Below are 14,507 nucleotides of genomic sequence, written 5' to 3'. Positions count from 1 at the left end.
TATCCAAGCACTCAAGGCCAATTCCTCAATTACCTGGAGGAGCTTCCTTCCTTAATCCCAAAGCTGACAACTCCATCACCATCTCAGCCTGGCTGTGTCCAGCTCTAAGCTCTGGCCAGCCTTATCCACGCTTTAGTGAGAACCAGATGTTCCCTCTCTCCACAGCTCCTCTGAGTTATCTCCCATTCTGAGTGGCCTCGAGGGTGCTTCCCCCTGCCTGGTAAAAAACTACAGAAACCCAGAAGCTTTGGATAACGAAGCAAACATATTTTTGTGGTGTGGTGTGGGCAATTTTTTTCAGTCTGCTGCTGCTAGTTTTTAAATATAAAGTATAGCATATGTTTAACACAGAACATATGGAAAGAATGAAAAAGCAAATCTTGAATTTCAAGTATCGTATTCTAAGTGGAAAAGACTCCACAGTGTGAAAGTGGTCATTCAGAAAAAAAAAAAAAATCAGGAAGATGTACTTATTATATGTAAATATTTATAAACTCAGTTGTGAGAAGGAGAGGTCCCTCACTCTGAGGAGTGTCCAGGCACACACAGAGGTGAGTCCTGGTTTGAGAGGAAGGTATGACTCCCCAGCCTTGTTAGGAAGGGTGCTCAGCTCAGGAGGCTGCTCACCACCCCTGCCAGGAGGTCATGTGCTCCTTCCCTGATGAAAGTCAGGCTGGGTAAGGCACCTTATTTTTTTGGACAGACTGACAGACTGACACTGCAATGATTTAAATAATTTCTAAGCCAGATAATTCACTGCTAAGTTCTTAGCACACAGTTATGTTCAGTGTAAGAACTCTTGCATCTGTATTTCTGTCTGCTATTGTACTTCATACCTGCCTGTGTAGGACAGATCAATCCAGACTTTCAGCTGGGAGTTCATGATTTCTAAGTGTCCAGACTCCATCCATATGGACCTGGGTGCTGGGAGCAGTTCAGCTCCCTGCACAGGAACAGCAGCAAATGCTCCCCTTTCCTGTTACTGACGGGGAGAACTCCTCAGAGGCCATTTCACACACGAGGTTTTTTTACTAGCACAGACCCCAAACAGAAGACAAATGCATAAACCAGCACAGCCACCCCTGCATTCCCTCCTGCTCCTCCCCTGCTCACAGAACTCGGGCACAGCCCTGCCCCGAGGGAAACACCGCGCAGTGCAAAGCCCAGCATTGTCCCCAAACTGTCCCCAGACTGCAGCAGCTTCTTTTCCCATGTCCCGGCACTTCGTCTCTCCTCCAGAACACAAGGACAGGGAGAACTGGCTTGAATGCCACAAGACAGGTATTCTCTGTTACTGAGAGAGAGGACTCAGCAGCGGCAGGGAGGGACCCTAGGGCAGGTCTGTGCTCCCCAGACCCACGAGCACACAGGAAGCTTCAGGTGCCATCTCTACTGACTCTTCCTCCTTCCCCCTTTCTCTTCCCTCTCCTTTTGTGTGTAGTCCCAGATAACTGCCAGTCACTTGGCCGGGCTGGCTCACAGAAGGTGCAGCAGGCACAGATGGCACTAATGCATAAATGTGATCTAGTGAAGGGATGCCAGCACCAACCCCCCACAGGTTCCAAGGAGCTGCAGTGCACTTAGAGGGATACGGGGATTGGCAAGGTGAAAGCTGAGATTTGCAAGAGCTCAGTGTTCCCAAATCAACAACAGGACCCTACAGCAAACGCGCAGATTTCTTTATTAATTTAGCAAATGCACTTAATGCCACCGTCTTTGGGTTTATGTGTAACAAAGCCCCTCCAAAGCCCTCACTCATTACACAAATTAAACTGAGCGAAGGAAAAAAGGCAAAAAGGCAAAGGCGGGAATTGAAAAACTCAGCAGTCTGCTCTGATTCCCGTGTTTGAAACACAGCACTGAGGGGTTGGGAGTCAGGGGATCTGAATGGGGTCTGGCAGCAATGGAGTAAATTCCATAAATACCCTGTCCCTCCTCAGCACTCGGAGCACACAAACACCCCATCAAATCCCTTTTTCCCGTAGACACTGGTAGTAGTCATTTAGGAAGAATGCACAGGGAAAGGAGTACACTGAGCCTGATGGTGTTCCACAGAACACCTCTCCTGACTGCTAGAGAACAGGGGCATCTCCATAGGCACATCTGTAGCAGTGACTTCTAATGAGGAAAAAGCATCTCAGGGAAATCAGCCTCCACTCCCAGGCCCCATTGCCAAGGCAGGAAGAGAGGACATCCCAGTGCACCCATGCTGGGGGGTCCCAGCACTGTATGTGACAGGCCATCCTGGGGGGCCAGGAGGGAGCCCCGGACAGACTGCATGCACCCTGTCACTGCGCAGTCCAAGGAACCTTCACATCCCAGTGCCATGAGCCTTACGCAGCTGCCTTTAAAGGAACTATTCCTCATTTTCAGCAAGGTGCACAGGAGAAGCAGAGCCTAAAAATTAACAGAACTGCTTACTTACAGGGGAGTTGTAGCAAATGCCTCAGCAGTACAAAACCAGAGCATGCTGCTGGGGAGTGGGATGCCCAAATACCTGAAAAGTGTGAATTACTAATCCCTTTGGCATTCCAGCCAAAGCCTAAAAATGTGCTGGGGGTTTGTCTGCAGGAAGAAGAGTTTACTCTTGTGTTATCAGGCAAGCTGAGGGGTGGAGAACAGCCTGGCACCCGCGTCCTTCCTGGCCCAGTGCTTGGTGTCAGCAGCACTCAATTGTCACCAGCTGTAGGGCTGGGACCGCTGGGTGACAGTGGCATCTAGAGGGCTGCCACGTGCACTGTGTGTGTGCAAAAAGAGGGTCCTGCTGGGCTCTCCCTTCCCATCTGCAGAGCCAGAGCCAGCCCCAGCCAAGTGGGCACAACCTCGGGGAGCTGCACCCTCCTGCCGCAGCCTTGCTGGTCTTCCTCCTAGGAGCCTCCACTTAAACCCTGCCTACTGCTTCAAACAGATTGACATCTTCCCACAGAATTTCTGAAATGGATTTTTTGGTTATAGTATTTGTTTGATAACTAGCTTAAAATGATTTCCATAGTGTCCTAAATACCACGGGCTGCCTTCTCTCCTTCAAGCAACTGCCACATGCCAGTCAGATGCTGTATAATCCGTGGGCCAGGATCTGAATGCTGTGCCATTGCTCTGTTATGGGCTCACAACATGTGCCTGGATGACTTACACACCTAAAGCCATAGAGTGCCTGGGTCTTAAATCTCGGGGCCATCTGAAGAGGAGAGTCTCTTCAGAAAGGCCCAGATTAGAGAGCTGATCAGGAAAAGGACACGGTGAAATATTCCTAAAGGAAAGGGATTTTAGGAGAGGCCTGAGCTGAGGTCATGATAGAGCAGAAGAGGAGTTTAAGGAGAACGGGTCTTCTGACAGTTTTGGTTTGTCTGTTTTGTTCCTACACCTGATTTCAAAGAAGGATAAATTGCTTTCTTCTCACAGGGGCTGCACAGAGGGGAGGAAGGAAGAATAATGAGAATCTTTAACTTGTGCTATAGAGGTGCCATCCCTAGGAACTCCATACTTCTGATATTCTTTGTCCTCATAGATAAAAAAAGGCCCCAAAGCACTAGGATTTGCTAATTTATGGTTTCACCAGGCCAATGCTTGATCCTATGAGACTTGAAGCATGATGCCTCTATAGTAGCAGATGCTGTTTCTTTTTTTCCTAAAAAAGATGTACTGAACTCAGGAAGTTGTTCAGGATGCTGACATGAGAAAACTGGCATTCGAGATCAGGCCTGGTGTCAGTTTGTCTAGAGACACCCTATAACTTAATGGGGTCTCCATTCACAGCAGGGATTTGTCCCAGAAAATTTGGGAGGAGCTCAAAGAGCTGAGACATGTCTCAGAGAAAACCTCTCCCCTGTCCTTCCCCACACGCTGCAGTGCTGCACGTGTGGCTCTGGGAGCTTCACCTGGAAGCATGAATCACAGTCTGAGCCCGCAGTGTCCCACAGGAGGAGAGGGAGCTGTCCCAGGGACAGTGCCGCGCGTCACTGTGGACATGGCAGGAGCTGTGTCCTGGTTTTGGCAGCACGTGTGCGAGCGGCTGAGTGTCGGTGCTGGGCAAGGTGTGCGCTGGGCCGGCGCCAGGACACGGAGCACCTTCCCTTGGGCAGTGACCCGGCCTCGCTCTGCCTTCCAAGGACTAAGGAGAGATGAAGGAGAAGAGCCCTCCATTGGCAGGTGCCTGCAGCGGAACTGAGAACGTGCCCTTCAGGAAAGGGCCAGACCCTGCCAGGTCAGGGGGGTACTTCCAGGGAGGAAGCAGTGCTGGGAGTAAGAGAGGCTCACTGCCAAGGGTCAGGAAGCGTGAGCTAGGACCCTTGCTCCAAAGGATCCGTGCTGGAAAAACAGGGACTCTGCAGGCTATTTCCACATCCTTTCCTTTTGCATAAGCAACGCTTGCCTTGCATGAGGAAAACAACAAACTCCTGCCCTCTAGAGACAGGAGACCTCCAGCTCTGCTGAATAAAATATTTGCCACAACCTCCTTTTGAAGCAGATGCTACAAACGCAGCCAGTTTTATCCTCCCCCAAGGCCCACGGGCCCGCTCAGCAGCTCAGCACTCCCTCCTCCCAGCCCTGGAAGGCCGGCTCGCAGGAGAGGCAGCTTGTCACAACCACTCTCGGTCAAGGCAGGAGTTTATTTGGACAACTGCTGAATACAGCAGGCATGGAAAACTTGGCAAAGGAAAGAAATCCCTCCCTTTTCTTGCTACCCAAACCCATCAGGGCAGGACGGCCAGTGCTGACGCCAGCCTAGCGCCCGCTCCTGCCCGCTCCCTGGCTGCCCACAGCCCTGTGCCATCTCCATTCCGCCTTGCCCACGACAGGGCTCCGGTGCACAGATGGCTCTCGCTGGGTGCCACAGACACAGGGAGCTGCAGAGTTCCTGCACCCAGGTCCCACCGGGATACACCCCTGGTGACATGCACTGCCAAGATGGAGCAACTGTGCTGTCCGTATGCCCAGCTCCCAAGTAAGTGCTGCTCATGGGTACAAAGCTGCTCTAATGGCATTTCCTCCAAGCTGCCAGCACACTAAAGACACCCTTGGCTCCCAGGGCAGCAGCAGCTGTGTGCAGTTACATCCATGCAGTGAGTACCAAGTGGGTACGAGCCGCCCCACGTGCCAACAGCAGCATTTCACATATAAACATGGCCTGCCCTCCTCAGTGTGTACCCCAAACACACATCTAAATCACATGCACTGAAAAATAAAATCTTCCAACCTAGCATCATTAAACCACCTCTTTGGAACCTCTCCCTGGCAGGTTAGGTTTGTTGGCCTGTGCTCCAAAATACAGCATTTATCAGGTGTGAAACATAGGAACTACTTTTTAAAAAAACTCCATCCTGTCTTCCTACCCTTTTTTCCCGCAGCTAAAGCAGGTCCAGGGGGTGGAAGGTGGTTGTGAGGTATCTGTAGCTGTGCAGCCTTTTTTTGGGTTCCCTTGGGAAACCAGTTCCTGGACCCCAGACCCTGTGACCTTCGGAAGCTGACATCCAGGACAGTGGGATTGCGGGGAAAGATCATGAGGTTCATGCACACAAGCTAAGGAGGCTACATTACATAAATCTGAGGAAAATCCACAAATTAATGTCCCTTTCCACTGAGGCTGCTGGCAAAAATTTGTTGAAGTGAAAAACCAAATTCTTGCTAGGGCCCAAATAGCACCATTCAGTTGAAGTTTGTTTCTTTTCATGTTGTTGTGTTACTTTTAGAGGCCTTTGAGCCCACCCTGTGGTGTTTTCGGATCTCACCTCAGCTCTGTCACAAGTGTTTCAGCCAGCAGTTCAGGAATTCTAGGAAATAGCTGCCTCAAGGAGCCCCAGGAACAGATCCTGGTGCCTGCAGCAGTATCAGTGGTTCAGGAGCACTCCTGTAAGGAGTGACTGCTGATGAATTGTGTGACAGACGGTTTGTCCAGCAGCAGGTCGTGCTGTGAGGCAGCTCTCGGGGGTAAAGTCTTGCTCCCGCACCATGGCTCAGGGCTGCTCACTGGGACCTCTGCAGGTGCCACCTGCACAATGGCGGCGTGTGGGCTCTGCCACAGGTGACAGGAAGAACTGGCAATGAGTTTGCCTGACATCAAACATGCTGGTGGCAGCACACCTGGACACAGAGGAGGTCTGAGTGCTCAGAGCCTGGAAGCACAGCCCTTGGCTTGGTGTCAGCAGGATGGTAAACCAGTTTGAAATGCCCAAAACCTGAGCTTCCCAGGTGTCCCCACGTTGTGGGGGACAAAGAGCAAAGGGGAGGGAGACGATGCCAGCATCCAGTCCCTGAGGGCTGCTCAGAACTGCAGAGAATGGGGTGGGTTAGCAGCCCTTCTCCACAGTAAAGAGTGGTCTTAAAAAAAAAATAAATAAACGTCCCTTCAGCTGTACACTTGTCAGTGGGTATTTAGGGGGTGATTGAGTGTTGTAACTGAAATACATCCCAGGCAGCGGAGCCAGGAAGGAGCGGTCAGATTTAATGCCAGAGGGATTTTAGTGCCCACAAGGGCCAGGTGACACAAGCTGTGGATAATGCTGCTTCTGCCACCTCTGGAACAGGAAGGTTACTGAGGGTCCTGTCAGACAGCGGGGTTTGGCCCTGCACAGGCACTATGGTTCTGCTCCCACTGCCCAGGGGAAGTGCCAGGATCAATTCAGCAAGGAAGCAGGACTCTGTGGAGGTGCTGCCAGGCACTGGCACCTCAGTGCCCATTTTGAATACTCCCATAGAATTCCCTTTTATTGTCACTATTGCACATGAGTGTGCAAGTCCAGCGCCCATGCTTTATCCCAGTGAGCAGCAGATGGGGAGGTAATGAATCTGAAGAGGTGTGGAAAGCAGGAAATGGCCTGTTTCCTTGCATTACCAAAGCGGAAGAGGTGTACACAGTCCTGTTTGTGCAAGGGCTACAGGGAAAAATCCAATGCCCTCAACTCCAATCCTTAGAGGGAGGCAAAGTGCAGGCTGGGCCACAGGGTGTATGTGAGAAGACAGAGAATCAGATAGAGCAGGTTCTTGCCTGCTGACCCACACTGCAGCAGCAGCCTGGGCAGGCTGTCCTGGGGAGCTGCTGGGAGCAGACCGCTTCCTGGGGCCAGGTTGCGCTCACAGCCATGTGCCCATGGGGGATGGAAGATGCTCTGGTAGTGCTGTGAGGATGGGGCAAGAGAAACGACACAGCAGCGATCAATACTTGTCTTGGGAGGGACATTATTCTGAAGCCCTGTCCTTCCTCGTGGCTCTGCAGGCACTGATCACAGAGTGCAGGATCAATGCCAAATCCCAAAAGGGCGTGTGCTCCTCATGGGACGCTGCAGCTGAGGTAGGAGCACACGAGTCTCGGCAATGGGCAGTGGGGATCTCAGTCCTCCAAGGCCAGGAGAAACCAAGCTTTTAGGACATTGGGTATCACACGGAGCAACGACTGTCTGGGCAAGACAGCACTGCCAAGTGCTCCTGTGGGAAAAGCAATTGTTCTTAGTCCTGAGCCAGATGCTGAACACACCAGCAATGCCACCCATGGAAATGTTCCCCACAGGTACAACTACTCAGCATGCTAAAGGAAACACGCAAGGACAAGCACCTGAGACCAGGCGGAGCAGCTCAGCCTGGAGGCTCAGTGCAGTCACACCCCATCCCACACCCAGCCTGCTTCACCGGCCCTTTGTTAATTCCTGACGAACATTGGAAGGGCTCCAGAGGAGCCCATGCCGTGTTCTCCTCCCCCTGCTGGAGCCCAGAATTCTGCTGGGATCGCGGGACAGCACCACGTGTCTGCTCTCACACACACAGACACCCCGAAGTGCTCATCACACCTGCATTGCTGCAGTCAATGGCCAAGCTCCAGGCCCAGGGTGGACACTGTCCTGAAGTGATTTCTCCTCCCCCCTTGCCCCCAGCACTGCCCACAGAGCCTTATGGACTTGGAGAGGAACATGAGGGGGAGAGCTGCGCCTGGTGCCTTGTTTTGGGCATTGCCAGGTGAGGTGCTAACCTGGGCTTTGGTGTGAGCACCCACTCCCTGAGATCCCCTGCCCTGTGAGAATTTCCACCCTGACCCGTACCTTAGATTCAGTAAGAAATTCAACAACTAAAGAAATGGCTTTGATGTTATGTAAAAGAATTCCTTCTTAGGTAAACCCCCTTGCTATAGATCTCTTTCCTGTTTTCTTCTTGCTGTTAAGAGACCTGCCACATTGTTCCCCTGCAGTACCTCTGGTGCATCTGTGAGCATGAAGGGTGAGGTTTTTCCTATTGGATCTGGTGCATGGAGACATCTTATATTCCCTGCAAAGATCACAGAATACATGCATAACTCATTTTTTAATTACTCTCGTGCTAAACCACTAATTTAGTGCAATTTCATACGGACTACATGTTGGTATTGTTAAGGTTTATGAGCCAGTGATTTACAAGGCATGGTACGTCAGAACTCAAATTGGTTGGATTGATGATTTAATTGAGCACAGGGACACGAGTGTAACAGTAACTCCCCACACTGGGGTATCCTGGCAATGCCACCAGGATGAGAATGCGCTGGTGAAATTGGTTACATAGAACACGCATGTTTTAATTGCGAAGTCCAAAACCAGACTGGTGAGACTAATGTTTAGTAAATAGTGCTTCTACTTAAGTAAATAGTTCTCTCTGTAAAGGTCAGATTAATCAGAAGAAGAATTTAATATTCTGTTGCTAAAAGCTGGTCTCAATGATGACACACATATTGCTGCATGGGAGGTTTTGGATGCCTTTTGAGGAAGGACTGACATGAGTCCAGAGCTTTTTCTCCACACCAGTTTGCAGGAGACAGTGATGTTGGTCACATCACTGAGTTTCTAGTAATGAAAACCTGGCAGCTCATACTGATCTGAAATGATAAACCCCTAACAAGTGAACATCAGCCTTTCATCTTCTGCCTACCTCAGTCTGCCCATCTAGAATGCAAATGGATGAACTTTCCACTTAAAGTGACAGTCTATTTGTTATTACATGTTACATGTCTGATGCTGACAGTGTTTGGAGAGCTGGTGTTTCTTAGGGCTCTGAGATTCCTCAGCTCACGGTGTTTTCCCTGCCAGTGACACAGGTAACAGTCTGCCTGACCACACAACTTTATTCTCTCCTTCCTTCTCCATGAGTCATGGAATAAAGAAGGGTGGGGCAGAGATGCGGAAGAGGGGAACCAGAAAGGGCAGTGCTTGTTTAAGGTTCTCCTCTCTCCCTGCTCTGCCTAGAACCACTCATCCTGGCAGAAAAGCCATGTGGATATGGCACTTGGGGATACGGTTGTAGCCGTGCCAGTGATGAAGGAATGGTTGGACTAGGTGATCTGAAGAGTTTTTCCAGCCTAAAGGATTCCATGATTTATCTCTCTGCATCTCTTCCACAATTATAATACAGATGGTGCCAGCCAGAAGTTCCTACAGCTCCTGTCCCCACCCATTTTATATTCATCCATTTTATATTTCTTAAACAGCTGACAGAAACGGAACTGAAACATCAGGAAACCCCTTGATGAGAACACGGCCCCTCTTGTGCCAGCCAAGACCCGCTTGAGTCATGCCAGATAACCGTGTGCCATCACCCTCCTTGATACCCAGAAAAACTGGAGATCAAACTAAATGAATGACAGGAATATGAAACCCAGCCCAAATTTATTTTGGCAATTCCAAAATCTCCCAGGTTTGAGCAGAAAGCAAGCAGTAATTTCCCTCCAGCAGCACATCTCTTAAAGCAGAAATAAGGATTCAGAGCACAAGCAGTGCTGCCTGCTCCAAAGCCAGCACTGTACATGTGGCACCATCCTTGACAGATGCCTGTGACCAAAGGGAAGGAATTGCTGCTGTGCCAGAGAGCTGCTTTGAGGCAGCACACCCTATCCAACACCCCATGACCCTGTGAGAGTTTAGGCATTTAAATACGCTCCAAGTGGATAAAAAAGGTTGAAGATATCACTGCTGGAATGGTTTCATTTCAGCTACACTGAAAGCTGTCAGGATTCACCTGGACCCCTTTATGGCTATGGCATCACAAGAAACCCCTTTTCCTTCCGTGGACTTAGAGCAATTTACAGCTCCTACGTACAGGGTGTGTAGGTGCAGAGCTAGGGTTATTGCTAATAAAATGCAGTTTCAGATCAGCAGCAGCTCTGCTAACTAACAGTCACATCCATCCACGTTCACTGCGTGAGGACCTGGCTCAGGGGAGATCTGAGGGCAGGCTCTGCCTTCCCCATGCTCTTCCCTCCCCACGGTCAGATGGGTTTGGGTTTGCTCACTGCAGCTTGACAGAATTTGTGAATTATGCTCACAGAAGGCCTGGGAGTGTCAGAATGTGTCGCCCGTGTCCTCGTGCTTGCCTGGAGCCTGCATTTGTAAGGCAAATGTGGTGCCTCACTCTGGGTAATTTCCATTAATTCTTAAAAGGTTTTTCATGGGTTTGTTATTTTCCCAAACATCTGAATTTCAATTACAGCTCCTTCTAGCATCCAGCAACCTCTGTCTGTGCGCTACTCCACCAGTAACAGCTTCTCTCTTCCCTCAGGGCCGCTGTATCAACTTCACCCGAGTTCCCTCTCAGTAGAGGAGAAGAAGCAGATACCAGGAGGAGAGACAACCACATTGCCACTGTCCTACCCAGCTGAGAGAACCGAGCCCTTCTTCACATCCCTTTGGACCATCTTGCAGCCCAAGCTCCACAGGTTCCTGCATTCCTGCTCCGGGAGCCCGCCTTCCAAATCCGCACTGGTGCTCGGCCCGTGCCCCGGAGAGCAGCACTGCCATGTGTGCCTGGCTCTGTGTGACACCAAAGGGACAGCACAGACACCAAAGATGAGAATGCTTTTCTATTTTTTGTTATTTGCTGTTTTTTTAAGGACTACAGATTCTCAGGACGCAATGTGCTTTTAGCGGCAACACGACGTTCCTCAGCTGCGGCGGAGGCACGTGGTATTTACACAGGGACTACTCGCCACGGGCACAGGATAACAATTCCCACCAGGCTAAGCAGGCGCAGAGCCAAGTGCCTCAAAGCCATGTCAGATCCCCAACCCTTGCCAGCTCCCTCCTTCGTGCCTTACGGGAACCTTCTGACTGGAAATCTTGTCACTCTAACACTGAAAAGTGCACACGCATGACAAAATGTAGACAGGATGCCTCGAGGTATCGGTAGCGAGCAAGACTTTGCCCTTTAGTTTTTGAAGACACCTTTCTTTCATTATGCACCCGGGACAGGAAGGAATTACTAGAGCGTTATTCCGCGGGAAGACAGCCTGTAAGCAGAGATCTCAAGCCGAATTGGAGGGACTGATGCTTCAAGACCTTGACACTGTGGCTGGTGGTTTTTTCCCCTTTCCTGCATTCACAGTTCAGTAGCGCATAAAACATCATCATCTATAAACATACCTAGCAGTTGTAGGCTTGTATATTTTTTTTTTTAGATTAAAACAAGCAGTAGCCACTACGCTGGTATCTCAGGGTTTTTTCCCCCCGCAAATCTCCAAGGGCTCTTCAGCGTCACAAGCCAGCAACCCTCTTTGCATGAGAATTTCAAAGTTTAATTAATATAATTAAAGGCAACAGCAAGCAGCAGCCTGTGAAGATTTTGCTCATCTTTTTTATGCCTTTTGACATTGAATGACCTATTACTGTATGTGCGTTCCTCAGCGGCGGAGGGGGTGCCGAGCGTTGGGTACGATTCCGAGTGGGAAAGACCTCCTTCCATCAATTCGGAAATTAAATTTATGGGAGCGCCGGCCATCACCAAACATCGACAATGTATGTATTATAATTTTTTAGAAAAACCAGTGTCGTGTCACGTCGACGATGCCAAATTATGTTAGCGTGAGCGGAAACACTGTGGGGGAGGAAGGAGGGAGCAGCTGAAGAAAAAGGCTCAAATGATCCAGTCACTTTCGATACTGTACTTCAGAGGCAGAATGGATATTCGAGTCGAAACCTGACAAAGCGCGCCCGCTTTGATGGGAACTGGTATAGACAATGACCAGTGGCTGGGTCAGTGGGATGTCTCTCTGCGAGCAGGGAGGCTTATCAAATGACACTAAAAATAAGTTCAACAACCATCACGTTGGAGGGGAAAAGGCGAACATTTCACATTTGGTGGGCATGAATGTGCGCAAGATGGAAAGAGCAATGCGGAGCATCCTTGGCTAATTATCTCCTTTGTGCTCTTCATTGGAACCACAAGGGACAGAAATAATTCTCTTGGTCCATGTCCAAATCCGTGGCACTGCCCAAAGATGCCTTTACATTTATCCACTCGCTTACATCTTCTGCTTGAGTTTATTTATGTCACTGGTAGCCTCATCAGCAACAGCCATGTCTACACATTAGACTATAAATAAAATTATTATCTAAGTTTCAGTCATTATTTCCGTCTTCTACTCCCCCATAGCCTCCGCATCAATCCCAGAGCTCAGACCTCCATTTCCCAGCGCCATGGTGACCCATGGTACTGACTTCCAGAGGCAGCCCACTCTCCTTTGCACAGCGTGGCCAGGAAAGCTGCCACAGCCGCACCCGGGGTGCTGGCCACCCAGGGCTGGCGAGAACCCTTCCAACACCACAAGGATGCTGCTCGTGCCTTGTGGAGCATCAGCCACGCAACCAGAACCACTAAGTGCCCGCAGTGACGCCCTGTTTCTTTCAGAACCACAGCGTGGGTGGCACTGGCCCTGGGCTGGGGATGTCTGACCCACAGAGCCCAGCCAGCAAGCCCTTGGCCGAGCTGAAGCACCTGACTAAATCTCTGTGCCCAGCCCAATGCAGGACCAAGAGCGAGCGCTGGGCAGGTGTGCCAGGACACAGGTGAGGTCCAGCAGTGCTCCTCAAGGTGCTGAGGCAGCACAGCTGGAAGCGCTGAGCTCACCAGATGCTAGGTTAAAACACAATTGGCTCCCTCTCACTTTGCCTTCGTTTTCTGTGTACACACGAGACATTCCAAGGTATTGCTGGAGCGCTGGCTCATGTTCTGAGCTGCACTGCGTAACAAGACAACATGCAGATGAAGAGGGTTTTCCCCTCATGTTTATCTGCTGCCTCTTAAAGAATATTTGTAACCAACCAAGACACTGAAGTAGAAATCCACTGATCATTCTTTGTCCTTCCTGCCTGTGCCCATTGAAAACAAGCAGTTCTTCATAGAAAGGCTGATCCCAAGCAAAACTGCATTTCATGTCCCTACATGGATTTTCCCATCTAACTGGCACAATATCACAGGACATTACACTTGGCATTTTGGTGCAGATAATACCTGAGAGTTTCCTTATTACACAGTGTGGAAATGTCTGTCACAAATAATTTGGGGGGCAAGAGGCATAGGGTGATATAAAATCCACTGATTCAGATGACACAAATGAAACTTCCTTGGCAGGAGTGCTCAGGATGCCTCAGAGAACTCTAAAGAGCTGTGTACAAAGAGCCCAGCAATGCCACCAAGCAACCCCAAAGGGCTCATCTAACCAGTGAGGCAAGGGAAAACTCACAGGAACAAGGAGATCCTCAGTATAACAAGGCTATGATTATTTTTATACATTTTCATAATAGCAGAAATTAATTAGCTGGAGTTACTATGAACGAAAAATTAATTTTGCCATGTTCCCTTTCAGTTTTTTTATTTAACAAGAACTACAGCATTCATCAGGCATGAGCCTGCTGTGTGTAACTCTGGGGAGCTGGGTCAGGCTGATCCAAGGCAAAATGGAAGGGAATTCTGAGTGCTGTGATGCAGGCTCATCCCAAGCCTTAGGCACTGCGGGACAGTCCTGCGTGGCTGGTACTAATTCCTTTTGGGGATTTTCCTGCAGGAAATTTCTGAGCTACATCCCTCTTCTTCTCATCATCCCTAAGGTGACACCACAGCTCTGCATTTCCCACTCTGCAGTTTGTTTTACACACTTGAATCAGCTTCATCACACTGGAATGCTCCCACACAGGCACATTCCCACTCCTGGAGGTGCTGGGGTTTAGTGGCAAAGATGAAGTTATCTTTGACTCCTCTCAGCAATGGCACCTCATGCAGGTCCTCATGGGTTTGCATCTCTTTCTGGGATTCTCACAAACTCCCAGGACAGAGACTGCCCTAGTCACTGTTGTCACCTTACTATGTCCTCATGGTTCAAACCATAATGACATACTCCAGGGGGAAAAAACAAAGGTCAAAGTTCTAAGTAGGGGAGGTTCTGTTTTTCCTTTCTGCTGCTTCTCCTGCACGTGTAGGAGGAACTTGGAAATTGTATATTATGTCATTTCAGACCAAATCTCCCTTTCCCACTGTGGAAGAGTGGCTTTTTTATTGGTCACAATTCAGACTGCAGGGAAGGAAACCCAGTGCTACCGATGAGGGAGAAATCCCCATTCCATTCTCTGTCATTGAGTGGTACCTCATCACTACAGGAACCCTGCTCTGCGGCAGGACAGGCGTTCGCCTTAGCTCACTGGGAAGCAGCAAAGGCACCAGCACCACCTGCCTTTGGAGTTCAGCTTAGGGAACCCCTCCTTCACCAGAGGAGCCACTGAGGAGAA

General features: G+C 49.8%; 1 protein-coding gene across 1 annotated transcript in view; it reads left to right on the top strand.

The window, feature by feature from the left end:
• Positions 1-12,347, top strand: part of ANTXR2 (ANTXR cell adhesion molecule 2) — a 77,856-nt gene extending 65,509 nt beyond the window's left edge. Inside the window, exon 17 of the mRNA XM_084205133.1 lies at positions 10,510-12,347. Coding sequence (XP_084061259.1) covers positions 10,510-10,548 — 39 coding nt within the window. The 3' untranslated portion in view covers positions 10,549-12,347. The remainder of the gene's footprint in view (positions 1-10,509) is intronic.
• The last annotated feature ends 2,160 nt before the right edge of the window (positions 12,348-14,507 follow it).

The sequence above is a fragment of the Fringilla coelebs genome (genome assembly GCF_963513975.1).
Source record: "Fringilla coelebs genome assembly, chromosome: 4".
NCBI lineage: Eukaryota > Metazoa > Chordata > Aves > Passeriformes > Fringillidae > Fringilla > Fringilla coelebs.
Note: the sequence above shows the minus strand (reverse complement) of the source record. Positions and strands in the feature narration are given on the sequence as shown.